General features: G+C 37.5%; 1 protein-coding gene across 1 annotated transcript in view; it reads right to left on the bottom strand.

Annotated features, from left to right (window-relative positions):
• Positions 1-9,188, bottom strand: part of EML1 (EMAP like 1) — a 311,896-nt gene extending 302,708 nt beyond the window's left edge. The window contains exon 1 of the mRNA XM_074213065.1: positions 8,935-9,188. Coding sequence (XP_074069166.1) covers positions 8,935-8,965 — 31 coding nt within the window. The 5' untranslated portion in view covers positions 8,966-9,188. The remainder of the gene's footprint in view (positions 1-8,934) is intronic.
• Between the last annotated feature and the right edge of the window lie 6,546 nt (positions 9,189-15,734).

Raw genomic sequence — 15,734 nt, 5'->3', positions numbered from 1 at the left:
GATGTTTAAGGGATCATAAGACTTGGAACTGGAAGGGACATTAGACATTATCTAGATCAACCTCCTTATTTGATAGATGAGGAAATTGAGATCCACAGGAGTGAAATGACTTCTTCAAAGTCACTCAATTTCATTGGAAAAATGCCTCACTTTGGGTCTGGCAAAAACACATTGAAATGTTTGCCTTTTCCTTGTGGTGCCTCACTAAGGGTAAGTTCTCAATAAATATTAAAGAACTACATTCATGTCTTTTACTAAAAGTCAGTACATTAGCAAGATTTCCAATTGGCTCACTCAGAAAGCAATTTAAGTAGGAGCATGGCTCTGTCTTGTGATTAATGACAATGAAGCTTTATATGTCAAGGTGCATTAGAGTGGCTAAGTATCCCATGTCAAAGGACTGGACAAAACAACCATTCTTTTCCAGCAACCAACTGGTCTGAGTAATAACTACCTCATCATGCTGATGATTAAAATAATCACTGGAATTAGGGTTTGGAGTGGGGTGGGAGAAGGCAGATGATACCTTACTGAGGAAGGGATGGGGTAGGGTCCAGGCTAGAACCCAAGTAAAAAAAGACCAAGAGTCAGGTGGAGAAGAAAACAGGTTTTGGGGGGAATCTGAGAAATCTAAGGGGCTAAGAGAGAATTAGGAATTGAGTATAAGAAAAGAAGATGCAGAAAGAAAAGAAGAAAAAAAGAAATACAAAAGAATGAAGAAAAGAGATGCAAGTTATAGAGAGTTTGAATCAAGTACCAAGATGGTGGAAGTGGAAGGGTGAGGTGGGGAGAAGTCACAAACTGACAGGTTGTCTAATACATAGTGAGAGTGTTCCAAGAGTAGCTAAGAGAGTGTCTCCTGCCTCTCCTATCACCTTAACAAGGTTTGAATTCCTCTCATTCTGAGTCTTCTTTGCTGAGATCTTTTTTTGTCAGTGACCCAAGGGAATGGATTTGAATGAAGAGTTCACAACCTTGGGAATGAGAATAATAATTCACTTTTTTATATAATATTTGAAAGTTTGCAAAATGTTTTCCTCTCAAGGCAATTGGCAGGCACTACAATTATGATCATCTCCATTTTACAGAGAGTTCAGTTTATTTGCCCATGATCACACAGCTAATAGATATTAGAACCAAGATTTCAATCTATGTTTTCTCCTGGATCCTGATCTACTACATTGCACCTCCATGTTCATTCCATTTCTGCATACTCTGATCATGAGCAAAAATCTTTCTGGAATTTTTTTCTTATTGACCTTAATCCTGTTTCTTCTAAAAGAAAACAATCCCTTTTCTACATAATAGCCCTTGAAAGCAGCATCTGTGCAATACATATGGGATTGGAAATCAGAAGGACTAGTTCAAGTTCAGGTTGTGCAATTTATTCCCTGATTATTCTTAGACAAGTCATTTCATTTTTCTGAACCTCATGAATGGGGTGTAGTTGGAACAGATCTCTAAAATTGCTTTCATTTTTTTTTTAGGTTTTTGAAGGCAAATTGGGGTTAAGTGACTTGCCCAAGGCCACACAGCTAGGTAATTAATCAGTGTCTGAGACTGGATTTGAACCCAGGTACTCCTGACTCCAGGGCCCGTGCTTTATCCACTGCACCACCTAGCCCCCCCAAATTGCTTTCATTTTTAAGTTCTATGAGCCTATATTTGAAGATATGGATCATGCCTTTCCTAAGTCTTTTCTTCTTCAGCCTAAACCTTCCCAGTTTCTTCCACTGATATTTATGTGTCCTGGCCCCTAGTTTCCACATTGTTCTAGATACTGGGCAAGCAGATAAATAAATACAAATTTGTGGGAGACAGGTAGCTTGATGAAGCATGGGCTTTGATGTCAGAAATCCTGGATGGAGTATCCTAGTTCTTCTTACTCACAACTTGTGTGACTTTGGACAAGACCCCTGGCACACTCCATTTTCCCATTTGTTGTTTAGTCACTTTTATTGTGTCCAACTCTTTGAGAATCCATTTGGGATTATTTTTAGCAAAGATACTGGAATACTTTGCTGTTTTCTTCTCCAGTTCATTTTCCAGATGAGGAAACTGAAGCAAACAGTATTCAATGATTTGCTCATGGTCACAGAGCTAGTAAGTGTCTGAGTCTAGATTTGAACTCAGGTCCTCCTGACTCCAGATCTGGTACTCTATTACTATACCACCTAGTTGCTCATCTTCCCATGGATGAGAAATAACCCTGAGTACTACGAACTTGTTTTTAGAAAAATATTTTGATAGCTGTAATTCAATATAATTGGCTTACTGTGTAATCCTGTGTATTTTTACCTTGTGAATTTAAAAACTTTATTCTGAGAAGGAGATCATAGACTTTATCACACTGCCAAAGGGGTCCACAACAACAAAAAGTTGAAGAACCCTTGTCCTTGATGTCTAAAGACTTACCTAGCATGTGAGAGCAGAACTCCAACTCCCTTTCTCCTCAGCCTAATGCAGAGAAAGAATAACTTAGGGTTGCTAAAGGATCAGATAATACTCCCAACTATTTCATGTATTACCTTCTTAGGATTCAAATAATTCAAATAATTGTTTTTTTAACTGTAAAATGAAGGGATTGAAGTACATAACCCCTAAGGTCTCCTACAACTCTAAATCTACCATCCTCTACAGTCATCTTTAGTACCTCCAATTTCCCTATTTTACACTTTCCTTCCAACAGTAGCTCTCTTTTCCTGCTTTTCTCTCTGTTCTACTCTGATTTAAATAAGTCTCAGGGGAGGATTCCATTCAGTGTATAGGGCATTATAGTTCTGTTAACATTTTTGCTACTAATACTTCTTTCCAGGGAGTTCTGCTTTTTTTTTAAAATTTATTTTTATTAAAGATCTTATTTGAGATTCACAATTTTCCCCCAATCTTACTTTCCTCCCCCACCCCCCCCCACAGAAAGCAATCTGTCAGTCTTTATGAGTTCTGCTTTTTAAGAGAAAACAAAATCTTTACATAGCAGAAGTATCCCTAGCTTGGAGAGATGTAGATTAGTCAGGCTGTCACTAACTCACTATGTGATTTTGAACCCCTTCTGTGCACTTGCTTTTTCATTCATAAAACAGGGATTTGGACAACCTGTAAGTAAGGTTCCATCCAGCTTTAAGATTCTGACATTGTAGTCTTTTTTACCATCATTTTTCACTAAAAAAGGAAAAAAAGATAAGGCAATAAATAATATGGAGAATTTCCTATATTTGAACCCCATAGATCTGCCATCTTGCAACTGCAATCTAAATCAAAACTGACATCTAAGATCCATCATTGAGAATCAAGATCAATACAGCTCACTAGAGCTCATGCCCAAATAGGATGAGATACTCATACATACCTCCTTCTCCTTTTAACTTTTTAGAATTCTTGTTCAATGTTGTCCCTTCCTGGGGAGACTGTAAATCATAGGTGACAGTGAGGAAATTATACATCCATTAGAACCTCCTATACATCCAGATAAGAAATTGGAGTCAGACCGAACCACCGCATCCCTCCAACTCTCTCCCTTTCTCTCTCCCACAGAAGGGAAATCTCCTTGACTAGGGAAGAAGAGTTTAAATAATTGATATGTTTTGCTTTCATCTACATGTAGGAATGACAGAAAATCTATGTAGTTGGTCCTGGTGGAGTAAAGCAGACCATCAATACTCCCTAATGAGAAAGAGACCAAAGGCAGCCTTCAGGGGTGGCTAGATGCCATTCACTTCTACTAGTAGAATGAGTGACATGAAATTAAAATCTCCTGTCAAGAATTTGACCAGCTTTCATCTCTGCAACAGATGTGGAATGAACGAGCACATTAGGCTAAAATGTCACTTGGTAACCAACATTTCTAGGGTGCTTTTAGGGTTTAAAATATATTTTTTAAACAACTGTACACTGCTGTCATCTTTAAAATATAGAGATAACTGAGGCTGAGGAGTTATGACCTCTTCATAAGGGGTCACCATTATTATGTCACTAAGTCAAGTTAATTCAAATAAAGTGCTCTTTTTTCATTTTACCTCTATCTTTCTAAGACATAAATGTTGAGAGAAAGCAGAGGAATAAAATATTAATAATAACAATAATTTATATTCATACAATTCCTTATACTTAAAAAGTAGTCTTATCCTCATTTTCAAGATAAGAAAGAAGCCTGAGGCTCTGGCACAAAGTGATCTCCTCAATGCTGCAACTAGAAAATGGTAATGTTAGGAGTTAAATTCAGGTCATAGAATCATAGAATAGCTGAACTGGAGAGAAGGCATTTCCTCACTACACAGATGAGGAAACTGAAGCACAATAACAAAAGTTAACCACCAAAATGACATGGTAAATAATAATACTAATAAATTACATGATTAATAGTAACTTGGGATCAAGGTCTAGTTCTCCTTTTTCCAAGATATGGCTCTTTCTACTAAACTACATTGATTCTCTGATGGATAAAAGTTTCAGCATAGAAAGACTTAGGCTTTAGTCCTGACTCTTTCCTAATTATGGGAGTAATCTAGGTGAATAATTTTCTATCTCATGGCCTCTTTTTCTTTAGCTATATTTACTTGTATTTAAATTTGAATTTACCCATATTTAAATTGGATTAATCTATTTAAAATTAAAATACAGGACTTGAACAAGAACAGTGGTTCTCAAAGGGTGGGGAACCTCTGAAAGGTCCCCAAAACCCTTTCAAGGGATCCATGAGGTTGAAATTATTATAAAGAGAATTTATTTTCTAATTACTGTCAAATAGTAATAGATATAACCCACATAAGTAAAAGCTTCTTGGGGAGGGTTCCTCAATAATCTGTAACAATGATGAGGGGTCCTGAAACCAAAAGTCTGATAATCACTGGACTAGAGGATCTCTGAGTTCTCTTCTAGATCTGATTTATTCTGCATTGCACCTGTTTCTCATTAGATTCCTTTTTTCAGATTCTCTCTACCATTCAGAATTCAAAAAAACACTCAGACTGTCACTCAATAACCTTTGGACCAACATTAAATAAAAACCTAAGCAGAAAAAAACACACAGGGAAAAACAAATCTTAGTCTTTTTCTAAGTTCCTTCAACAGGTAAACATGCAAATATTTCTCTTTTTTGTTTTTTTTAAACATTTGTACTTATTAGAACATTTGGACTATAAATTACTTTGTCTAATGTGTTCATGTAAATGACTAACCTGACCGAGAAGATACCATTTAACCATTCAGATCTAAAGTCCTCATGTCATTGAATCAATCATTCAAGAGTTGCTTTTGCTTTTTAGGGGAAAGTTAACCACACTATAATTGCTTTTTCTCCTTTTTATTAACGTAGTAGAATAAATGACAACCATAGAATGCCAGAGATAAATGACTATAATGACTATTTAGTATCATAGCACATAGAACATCAGCTGGGGGTGGGGCATCAGAGGTCATTTATAGTTCACCCATTTCATTTACAAAAGGAAACTGGGAGCCAGAGATGGAATGATTAATTCAAGGTCCCACAGGACGTAGTAGAACTTGAAAGCAAAATTGAACTCAGAGCTCGTGACTGGGTTCGTGCTACAGAAGGTCATTGTTTTAATGGAAAAGGATTCCATTCAGTCACATCCTATGCTTTGCCATATCCATCTCCAGCTTATTTTACACATTGAGAAACTGAGACAAGTGAGCTGCCCAGGGACTTACCACTAATGGGACCAAATTGGACTCAAGGCTTCCTGACTCTAGGTCTAGTACTCTATCCACTGAGCAACCTAGCTGTCTAGTAAACTACTAGGAGTCAGGAAAAGTGCCTTATTTCACTTTGTAGCCCATCTGGCCAGCACAGGGACATAAACATAAGCAGGTCCTTCAGGAAGATGTCTTCTGTTCGTTCCTTTCCAACTCTAGAATTCTATTATTCTGTGAACATTGTCTTATGCCTACACCTCAAAGTGACCTCTCTACCTACACATGTGCTGGTTTCCTCATGACACTATTTGTGCTATTCAATTCAGCAAATCTCAGTAGCCTTTCCTCCAGTTGGGCTTATAGCTTCAAAATCCTCATTTCTTCCTGACAGACTGACAAAGCACTTCAGTTTTAAAGGCTCATAATGATTGGGAGAGAGAATATAAAATGATCAATATGACAAGCAATTTTTTTAAACTTCCTAGCCCCACAATAAAGAAAAGACTCCCTCTTTAAGAATTAGATGAATTCAGCAACAAATTATGCTTCATGTGATAATCCTCTCAGGAACCAATTATTTTTCCTCCAAAGGAGTCCTCCAATGAGCATTAGAACAACAAACTGAGACATATATGTCCTTTGTAATCTTTCTCCCTTTAAAATAAACAAATTTCACTGTTTATAGGATGTGTCTATAACAGAAACCAGTATGAATCACAGAACCATGTAACACCAGATGTCCCAAAAGTCTTAGGGCAATTTTAAACCAACTAACTGGATTAAAACTGCTCCAAAGATTTGGGGACAGTGTGTTCAAGTGAGAAGGGATCTCATTTTATTAACTGGAAAACCAAGGCCCAGAGATAGAAAGTGATTTGCCCAGCATCATGCAGCAAATTTGTGGCAGGACCAGGAATAGTAGAAAGGATTCCTGGTTTCTAAGACACTGTTCTTTACATTACACTATAGTGTTTGCTACCCCATCGCCTTCTCTAGTCCCCCTGTTTAAACAGGACAGAGAAACTCAGAGCCACTAGACAGGGTAGATGATGCTGCCCGCACTTGATATCCATTTCATTCTTCATATCAGATGCAGGCTAAATATTGTCCAGGACTCCTGAAATATCCCTCTCAACATAGTGCTTATTAACAAGAGCCCAGAGCTACTGGAGTCCTGAGCCAAGTCTCCTGCAAAAAAAGACAAGAGAGTTTCTCCACTGCTAGGTCAGCTCGATGAGAGATAAAACCAAAAAAGGACATGTCTGAACGTTGTCATTCTCAATACAATGCTATCGATCTGTTCCTAGAGGGAAGGCAGGCTGGCTGTGCCCACGAGGTTCTGGTGCTTAGGTTTGTTTTTTGTAGTTGTTCTTGGGCTTAACACAAGCAACCTGTCTCTGTCACTCTGTATCTTACAGCTGTAGTAAGTGTATCTACTGTACGTTCTAAAAGGAGGATGCTGGCAGGGAAAACACCTCTTAAAGTGCTCCTGGGCTGAGGTGAGCGTGTCTCCTTAGGAACTGACTCACTGGTTGAATGCTTTTGGGGGGTTTGGGGGGGGGGGGGTTCTTAAAAAAAGAGACAACTCTTTAAAAAAAAGGAGATGGCTGTCTTTGAGCTTTGAAAGGATGTCCCAGGGTAGAAGGATTTAATTTATTCTTCTTGTCTTCAGAAGGCACAATTAGAATTAAAGCAGGAATGTTACAGGGAAAAACTTTCAGCTTAAAATATAGACAATTTTCCTAACAATCAAATTGTCTAAAAATGGACTGAGATGTCTTGAAAGCTAATGAACTTCTCACCATGTAGGTATATAATCAGAGGCTGGATGACTACTTTTTCTCTGTGACATCCCTTTCAGGGGTTTCTATGATATTACATGAATTCTTGTCATTGCGAGACAGGATGGTAACTGGAAAGGCTACTGGACTTGCAGTCAGAAGACCTGGGTTCATGTCTTGGCCTGGCCCTTGCTAGCCATCCAACTTGAATGAGGAATGCCTCTCTGAGACAGTTTCCTCATCTGTAAAAAGGAGACAAGACTTGCCCTTAGGATTAGCATGCTATATGAGCTAGAGAAAATAGTCCCAGAGTGGGGAAGACTTGGGTTTGGGACCGTCTCAGGCAAATCTTTAAGACTGAATCAGGAATTTTTAACCATTTCTCTCATGAACTCCTTTGTTAATCTGGTTGAATTTAAGGGTCCTTTCTCAGAAAAAAAAAAGTTTTCAAATGTGTGAAAAAATACAAAGGATTACAAAGGAAATCAATTATATTGAAACAAGGATACACTAGTTTCCCACCAAGTTCATGGACCCCTTTTTAAAAACTGTTCATCCCTAGGAATTTGTGGACTTCAAATAAAGAGCTTTTACTATACAGTGCAGAAAAGATACTAATATGCATTATAGAGGTTATTTCACAATTGGAAGCCCCTTATATTGAAGAGGTCCAATTTAAAAAAAAAGTCCTTAAACTGGATATAAATCTTAAAGTTTTCTTATGTGAGTTTATACTTTCTTTCAGATAATATACTCTATTTCAGATATTTCAGATAATATATAGTCCAATTCTTACATGTAAAGATAAATTAGGTAATTGAGGCTATTATCTGGAATAATTCAGATAACAAGCAAACACAAAGTGTAAATCCACCCCAAGTTTGTCTCATTTACCTGAGTATTTCAGGCAGAAGTGGGGAGGGGGCTGGATTGATTCTGATACTGCCCTCAGTTCTCTACTCACCTTTGAATATGTAGACATAGTCTCAAAATAGAGTACCCACTCAGCTAGCAGCGGGGGAGAGGTTTAAATCAAAGTTTCCTTTGATGACAGTTTGGAGGCTCTGAGAAGTTACCATCCCAAATGTGAGGCCAGTGTTTGCTCAGGAGGTCACTCCCAGCCTCCTAGATAAAACAACCCCCTTCTGACCCCAATCAGACCCACCAAGAACCCAGCCTATTTCCCTCATGAACAGGTTCAAACAGCTTCTTCTGTCTCGACATTGACAGTCCCAGGGCCTGAATAGTGCCCTGTACTGACAAACTGTAACTACACACACACACACACACACACACACACACACACACACACACACACAGAAATAACCTTGCAGGATCTATGCTTCCTTGCCCCTGTGCCCATTTGTTTTCTGGGACACCTTGGTCCCCCTTCAATTCACTGCTCAGACCCCCAAGCCAGCATGGGTGTTAGACTTTGCAACCTGAGCCCGGGAAGGCCTGGGGGCCACAGGGTAAATATAAACTTGGCACTCACCCACAGGGAGCCCTTCATAGTCTGACATCATGTGAAAAGTTGTCTCAGGCAGGACCTGGCTGGAGAGGGAAGAAATCACGGGAAAAATCCGGCCACAAGCAACTTCTCCAGTGAGTAAAGTGGAGGGGGAAGGCTGAATATTTCCAGCTGCCCTGGACACAAATATCCCCGCCCAGGGAGTTCAAGCAACAATTCCCATCTGCCTTCTCATTATGGGATGGAAAGATAAGAATGTGCTTTTGTGCCAAAAGAGCAGGCTATTGGTGGATAAGCTGGTCGTCCTCCCTCCCCTTCTCTGTTTCCTCTTTAATGTCACAGGGGCGCATTACTCAGAGAAAAGGGCCATCCCCTAGAATGAAAAAAAGACTCTTAAGGAGTGCTCATGTCCTTGGAAGGAGAGAGGAAACTCTGGGGAGCACCCACAGAGTTCCAAATTCCCTACAAATCTGAAGTGCTCAGAAGAATCCAGACCATCTTTACTGAAATCACACAGGTATTCCCAGAGTACCTAACATTTACAATAGTAATGGCTCACTTCACAAGAAACACTAGAGAGAAAAGTTCTCTTTCAAAGGAGATCATCAGATTTAGGGACTTGAGAGATCATCAAAGAGTAACCTTTATATTATAAAGATTAGGAAATTGAGATAAAAAAGTAAGTGACTTTCTTAAGGTTATACTACTTCATTGTTTATCCTGCCTTCTCAAAGAAGACCATGCCATCAGGAAGATGATGTCATAACTTGCAAGTGAATTGAATTTCAGTGAGGCAGGGCTGTGCAAAGTCACCAGCCTCATTCATCTCCTCCAGAGCCATCTGGCTCCAGTAGCAAGATATACATTAGACTGACTAGAGATGGCCTCATCAAGATTAGATTATAAGTTACCAGAAGAGTCAGAACTGGAAATCAGATTCTCTGAATTTCTATCCAGGCCTCTGGACCTTAGAATCTTGGCATGATGGATAGAGTGCCAACCTTGGAGTCAGGAGGCCAGGAGTTCATATCTGGTTTCCAACATAAACTAGCTGTGTGACCCTGGGCAAATCACTTAACTCTGTTTCCTCATCTGTGAAATGATATGGAAAATGAAACAACAAATCACTCTAGTACTTTTGCCAAGAAAACCCAAAATGGCATCATATAAAACCACAACAACAAAATCTTGAGTTGAGGCAAGAGCTTTAGAGGTCATGTGACCCAATCCAGTTCTCACAAGGAACCCCCTCTATAATATCTCCTCTAATTGTTTCTCTAACTATTGCTTTAGGACCACCATAGAGGGACTCTACCAATGGTATTGTGAGGTTCAAATAAGAGAAAGAATGACTCCAGGCCCAGTGCTCTATCCACTGAGCAACTTTAAAGGGCTATAAAAAATCCTGCTTATTATTATTAGCCTATTGTCACCAGACCTCCCAGTTATGATTCCATTCTCTGAGACTTCTACAGTTCTCTTGTTGAACTCATGCAATATTTATAGAGCAATACAGAGGTGTGTTGGTATATGTTTAACAACCATTCTTTCTGGGGGGAAGATGTATGCACACACATTTTAAATTTTTCTTAAGGCTAGACAATAAATAAAACAACACACCAAGCCTTCCTGATTTCTGATGCAAATATTTATGTTGAAAAATTAACAACTGGTTCTTGCATGTTATTTAGAAGCACCACCTCCCCAGCACACCTGTGGGCCCTATTAAAACATCTTACTTATGGACTTTTGCCTGTGGAAAAATTTACCTTAAAATAATAGAATGAATCAAAGGCATTTCTTGATTTTAATTTCTTTGGATCTGAGATTTAAAGCTAGAAAGGACCTCAGAGGTCATCTAATCCCCATTTTACATATGAGGAAACTGATGTCCATTCAGGAATGTTTGTACCAGAGTTAGAGGGGAGATTTCAACCCAGGATCCCTGACCCTAGGACCAGTGTTCTTTCCATCAAACCAATATTTTATTTGGAATGTTGACTGTCTTTCATTTTGGATGGTGAGTCTCATTTTCCTCATTCTGAACACTCATAATGCAGCCCAAGTTTTCATATATAATTACTTTTCTAGCTGCCACTATTGACTCTTATAGATTTGACATTCTATTACACATCCCTAATCTTTTTACAGAAATTGTTGTCTAGCCCTTGTGAAGATAGTGTTTGTGAATTCAATTAGAATTCTTTATTTATCCCTATTAAATTTCATTTTATTATTTGTGGTCTCTGTGTTAGCATGATCTCTTTGAAATCCAATTTTGTCATATTCATACAGTTAGGTAGCATAATGGATAAAGTAATGAATTTCTGTCTGCCTCAATTTCCTTATCTGTTAAAATGTGGATAACTCAAGCATCTTCCTCCCAGAGTTATTGTGAGAATAAAATGAAATAATATTTGTAGAGTGCTTTAAAGAGCAGTATGACATTTTTGTCCTAACTCCATGTCATTTACAAACTCGACAAATAAATCTTCTATGCCTTTAAACAAATCAATGACAAAAAGTTTGAAAAGTACCAGATCTCTGGGCCACTTCACTAGACTTTCTAACCCATCAATGACTTATCTCAGTTCTTTAGCACAATTCCTAGGATATAGTAAATACTTAAGAAATACTGATTTCCTTGTTCATTACTATTTCTGTCAAATCTTTCAAACACTTTTGAATTGATTAACTATACTATAATCCAGTACTTCTCTTTCTATCATATCCTCAAGAATAGCATGAGAAATTTTTCAAATGCTTTACTGAAATCTCCCACTACTAGTCTTTTGGTATCAAAGAGGACCACACAATCAACCAAATGATTGGGAATGTGAGTTGTACAATTATGCATATTACAGTGAGTGGTCTGATGTGTGTCCTACTCACTTGCCTTTCCCAGAATTTTTCCATCCCATGGTCTGATCGATAGGAAATAGGACTATTGGATATGGTTTTGGCCTTAAATTGGTTTCAGTTCCTCCAGTATCAGTGAGGCACCAGAGTGCATCAATGCCCGCAAGCACCAGCAGGTGATATTTGGTAACAAAATGTGAAGATCTGATAAAGCCTAACCTTTCTTTCTATGTACTAATCATCAATATGGCCTTTACCCTTAGACCTTCTTCTTTTAAAACTCTCCCTAGGGCTAGTGCTCAGCTTTTTGGGGAATCAAGTTACAGATATACCTTGGAGATAGTGTAGGTCTAGTTGCAGTCATTGCAATAAAGCAAATATTGCAATAAAGTGAGCCACATAAACTCTTTGGTTTCCAAGTGCAACTAAAAGTTACATCTATACTATTATTTGGCCTGTTAAGTCTGTCTATTTGGTCTGTCTTTAAAAAGTATATGCCAGGGAGGCTAGGTGGCATAGTGGATAAAAGCACTGGCCTTGGAGTCAGGAGTATCTGGATTCAAATCCGGTCTCAGACACTTAATAATTACCTAGCCGTGTGGCCTTGGGCAAGCCACTTAACCCCGTTTGCCTTGCAAAAACCTAAAAAAAAAAGTATATGCCTCAATTAAAAAATACTTTATTGCTAAAAATGCTAACCATTATCTGAGCCTTCAGTGAGTTATAATCTTTTTGCTGGCAGATGATCTTGTCTCGATGTTGATGGCTGCTGACTGAGCCAGCAATGGTTTCTTAAAATAAGACAACAATGAAGTTTGCTCATAGATTGACTCTTCCTTTCATAAAATATTTTCTGTGACATGTGAAACTGTTTGATAGCATTTTTCCCGCTTCTTTAAAAATTGAAATCATTTTTTTTCAAAAACCTGCCACTGCCTTATCAAGTAAGTTTATGTATTATTCTTTGATATTGTTATATCAGGGAATAGGGAGGCCTGAGGAGAGGTAGAGACAGAGAAGGGTAATAGCTGGCTGCTGAAGCAGTCAGAACATATACAACATTTATCAATTAAGTTTGCTGTCTTATGTGGACTTGGTTTGTGTTGTCCCAAAACAATTAGAATAGTAATATTTCAGATCATCACAACAGATTTAATAATCATAAGGAAAAGGTTTGAAATATCACAGATATTACTAGAATGTGACATAGAGATGAAATGGGAACATGGGCTGTTGGAAAAATGGCACCTCAATGCAGGGTTACCACAAATTTTCATTTTGTGAATAAATAAAAAATTAAAATGTAATATTTACAAAGTACAATAAAATGAAGTATGCCTGTATATCATGTCTACAACACTCCCTTGAGCTACTGGTCTAGTTACTATGTCAAAACAGGAAATGTAGTCAGTTTAGTATGGCATGTTTTTGATGTAGTCACATTGGGTTAGAGTAATAACTCTTATTTTCTAACTACTCATAAGCCAACCAATATTAAAACATTTTTTTGCAAGAAATAGGAGTTAAGTTTCTAGCCTGAAAAATTCCACCTATTCCTTTTATTTATTTTTTTCTTAGTTTATTTTTAAAACTGAACATTCTTGTTCTAGGGGCTCCTCTCCCCTTGGCAGTAATCATTTAGGTTTCACTAACCTTGGCTTATCCATTACAACTGACCCCTTCTTTCAGCACCCTAGGAGATAATTTTTCCAGGCCAGATGTCTTGAAGTCATTGAAAGCCAGTAATTGCTCTCTTCCTATTTATTATATATGACTTGACATTAACAAGTACTGATACTCTACCCACATTTTATGAAAGTGATTTTATTTCCTAGAACTCCTTGTAGGGGTCGATCCATTACTAGGGCATTTCCATAGGGTTCCTAACATAATGTTCATAATATACAATATAGGAGAATGAATCAAATATATAATTTACAATTATAAGCAAAAGAAACCATATATAATTTTCAAGTGGGTGCCATCTAAAATAATAGCTTTGGATTTGTTTCTATCTTTAATAATCATGAAATAACACAATATTACTAATATTGAGATTTGCTTTACATGATTCCATATTTATAACCTATATCAAATTGCTTACCCTCTTAGAGATGGGGGAGGGAAGAGAGGGAAAGAGAAAAATTTGGAACTCAATATTGTATAAAAAAAATGCTAAAAATTGTCTTTATATATAATTGGAAAAATAAAATACTATTTAAAATAAAATCAATCATTGAATAAAAGTTATGAATTGAAAAATTTCATTGGAATATTTGAAGTAATTTTTATTTACTTAGCCAATAATAGTTCATCATAAAAGTTTCCTCAGAGATCCCTTTGTTGACAGAGATAAAGAGTAAATAAACATATGTGACTTCTAAAAATCTCAGAATCATCCCAGATAATCAAGTTCAACAAACAACACCTGGACAGAATTCCCTTCTTTAATATTTCTGACAAGTGTTAATTCTGTTTTTGTTTGAAAGGGGGGAGAGGAGGAAAGAGAGGGGACTAAGTATTTATATAACATTTATTTAACTATAGCACAGAACTAAGTGCTTATTATAATCCTATCTTATTTGATCCTCTTAAAAACCCTAGGAGGTGGAGCAGCTAGGTGGTACAGTGGATAGAGCACCAGCCTTGGGGTCAGGAGGACCTGAGTTCAAATCTGCCCTAAGACTTAATAATTACCTAGCTGTGTGACCTGGGGAAAGTCACCTAACCTTATTGCCTTGCAAAAAAACCCAAACAAACAAGCAAATAAAACCCTAGGAGGTAGGTGCTATTATAATTTTCATTTTACAGCTGAGAAAATGGAGACAGTGACTTACCCAGGGTCAAAAAACTGTTAGTGTCTGAAGCAGGATTTGACTTCAGGTCTTCTTGATCCCAAACCCAGTGCTCTACCCACTGTGTCACCAGCAGCTTGAATATCTCCAGTAATGGAATACTCATCTACTATTCATTCTAGTTTTAAAGATCTTTAATCACTAGGAAGCTTTTCCTTCTTCAGGACTGAAACCTGTCTCCCTATAGCAATTCTCCATTGTGACTAATTCTGTCCTCTGAAGCCAAGCGGAACAAATCCCTACTTCAGTCTTCTGGGGCCCTCTTCCAAATCACAGTCCTTCAAATACAAGAATATCTAGTATAGACTATTATGTTCTTCCTAAGTCTTCTCTCCTCCAAGCTAGTCTTCCTAAATTTGATCTCAATTCTTGTTTGGTCTTTCTGCCTAAACAGTGTCCCACAAATTATAAACTGCCCCATTAACTCTTGTACATCTTTTTCCTACTTCTGATTATTTCTCTGTTACTTGATCCTTTCCTGTATCCTACTTTTCTGCCCTCAAAAGTCCTTCAGAAATTCTGCTTTCTCACTTGATAAGTACTTCTTGTTTTGATAATAAAGCAACAATAGATTTAATAGAACTTTTTAATTTTTCCTTTAAAAATATAGATTTTGTCAGCATTTAAAAAACCCTGTTAATTGTGCCTTATAAATATGAGTTATAATTTAATGGAAATACCATTCAAAAACACATATTAAAATAATTCATGTAATTTGTTGTCTTCTATTGATTAGATGAAAGTGTGACAATAAAAGAATGAATTATATTTAGAGGTATAGACTCTACAACTGTAGGATAAGCAACCAAGTAATCATGAGAACTAACAGAGAATTAACTTTTCTGAAAGGCAGAATTAAGTGACAGAAATTACAGAAATTTCTTGCTTTAGGTTCTTAATTTGACCATGATTCAACCTCAAAGAAGAGAGAGCTTTCTTTGGATCCAGGGCCTATTACCACTCCCAGCAGGGTCCCTGACCTCACTCTCTAAGATGTAGGAATTACTCACATGTGTATAGCACTTTGTTGTTTATTAATGCATTTTTTTATCATTTATTAGGCAGCTATCACTGTCAGCACCAGCTTACTCCCAGTCATCCAGGCTCATA

This window comes from Macrotis lagotis, chromosome 1 (genome assembly GCF_037893015.1).
Source record: "Macrotis lagotis isolate mMagLag1 chromosome 1, bilby.v1.9.chrom.fasta, whole genome shotgun sequence".
In the NCBI taxonomy this organism is placed as follows: Eukaryota; Metazoa; Chordata; class Mammalia; order Peramelemorphia; family Peramelidae; genus Macrotis; species Macrotis lagotis.
This window is presented reverse-complemented; position numbering and strand designations above follow the sequence as displayed.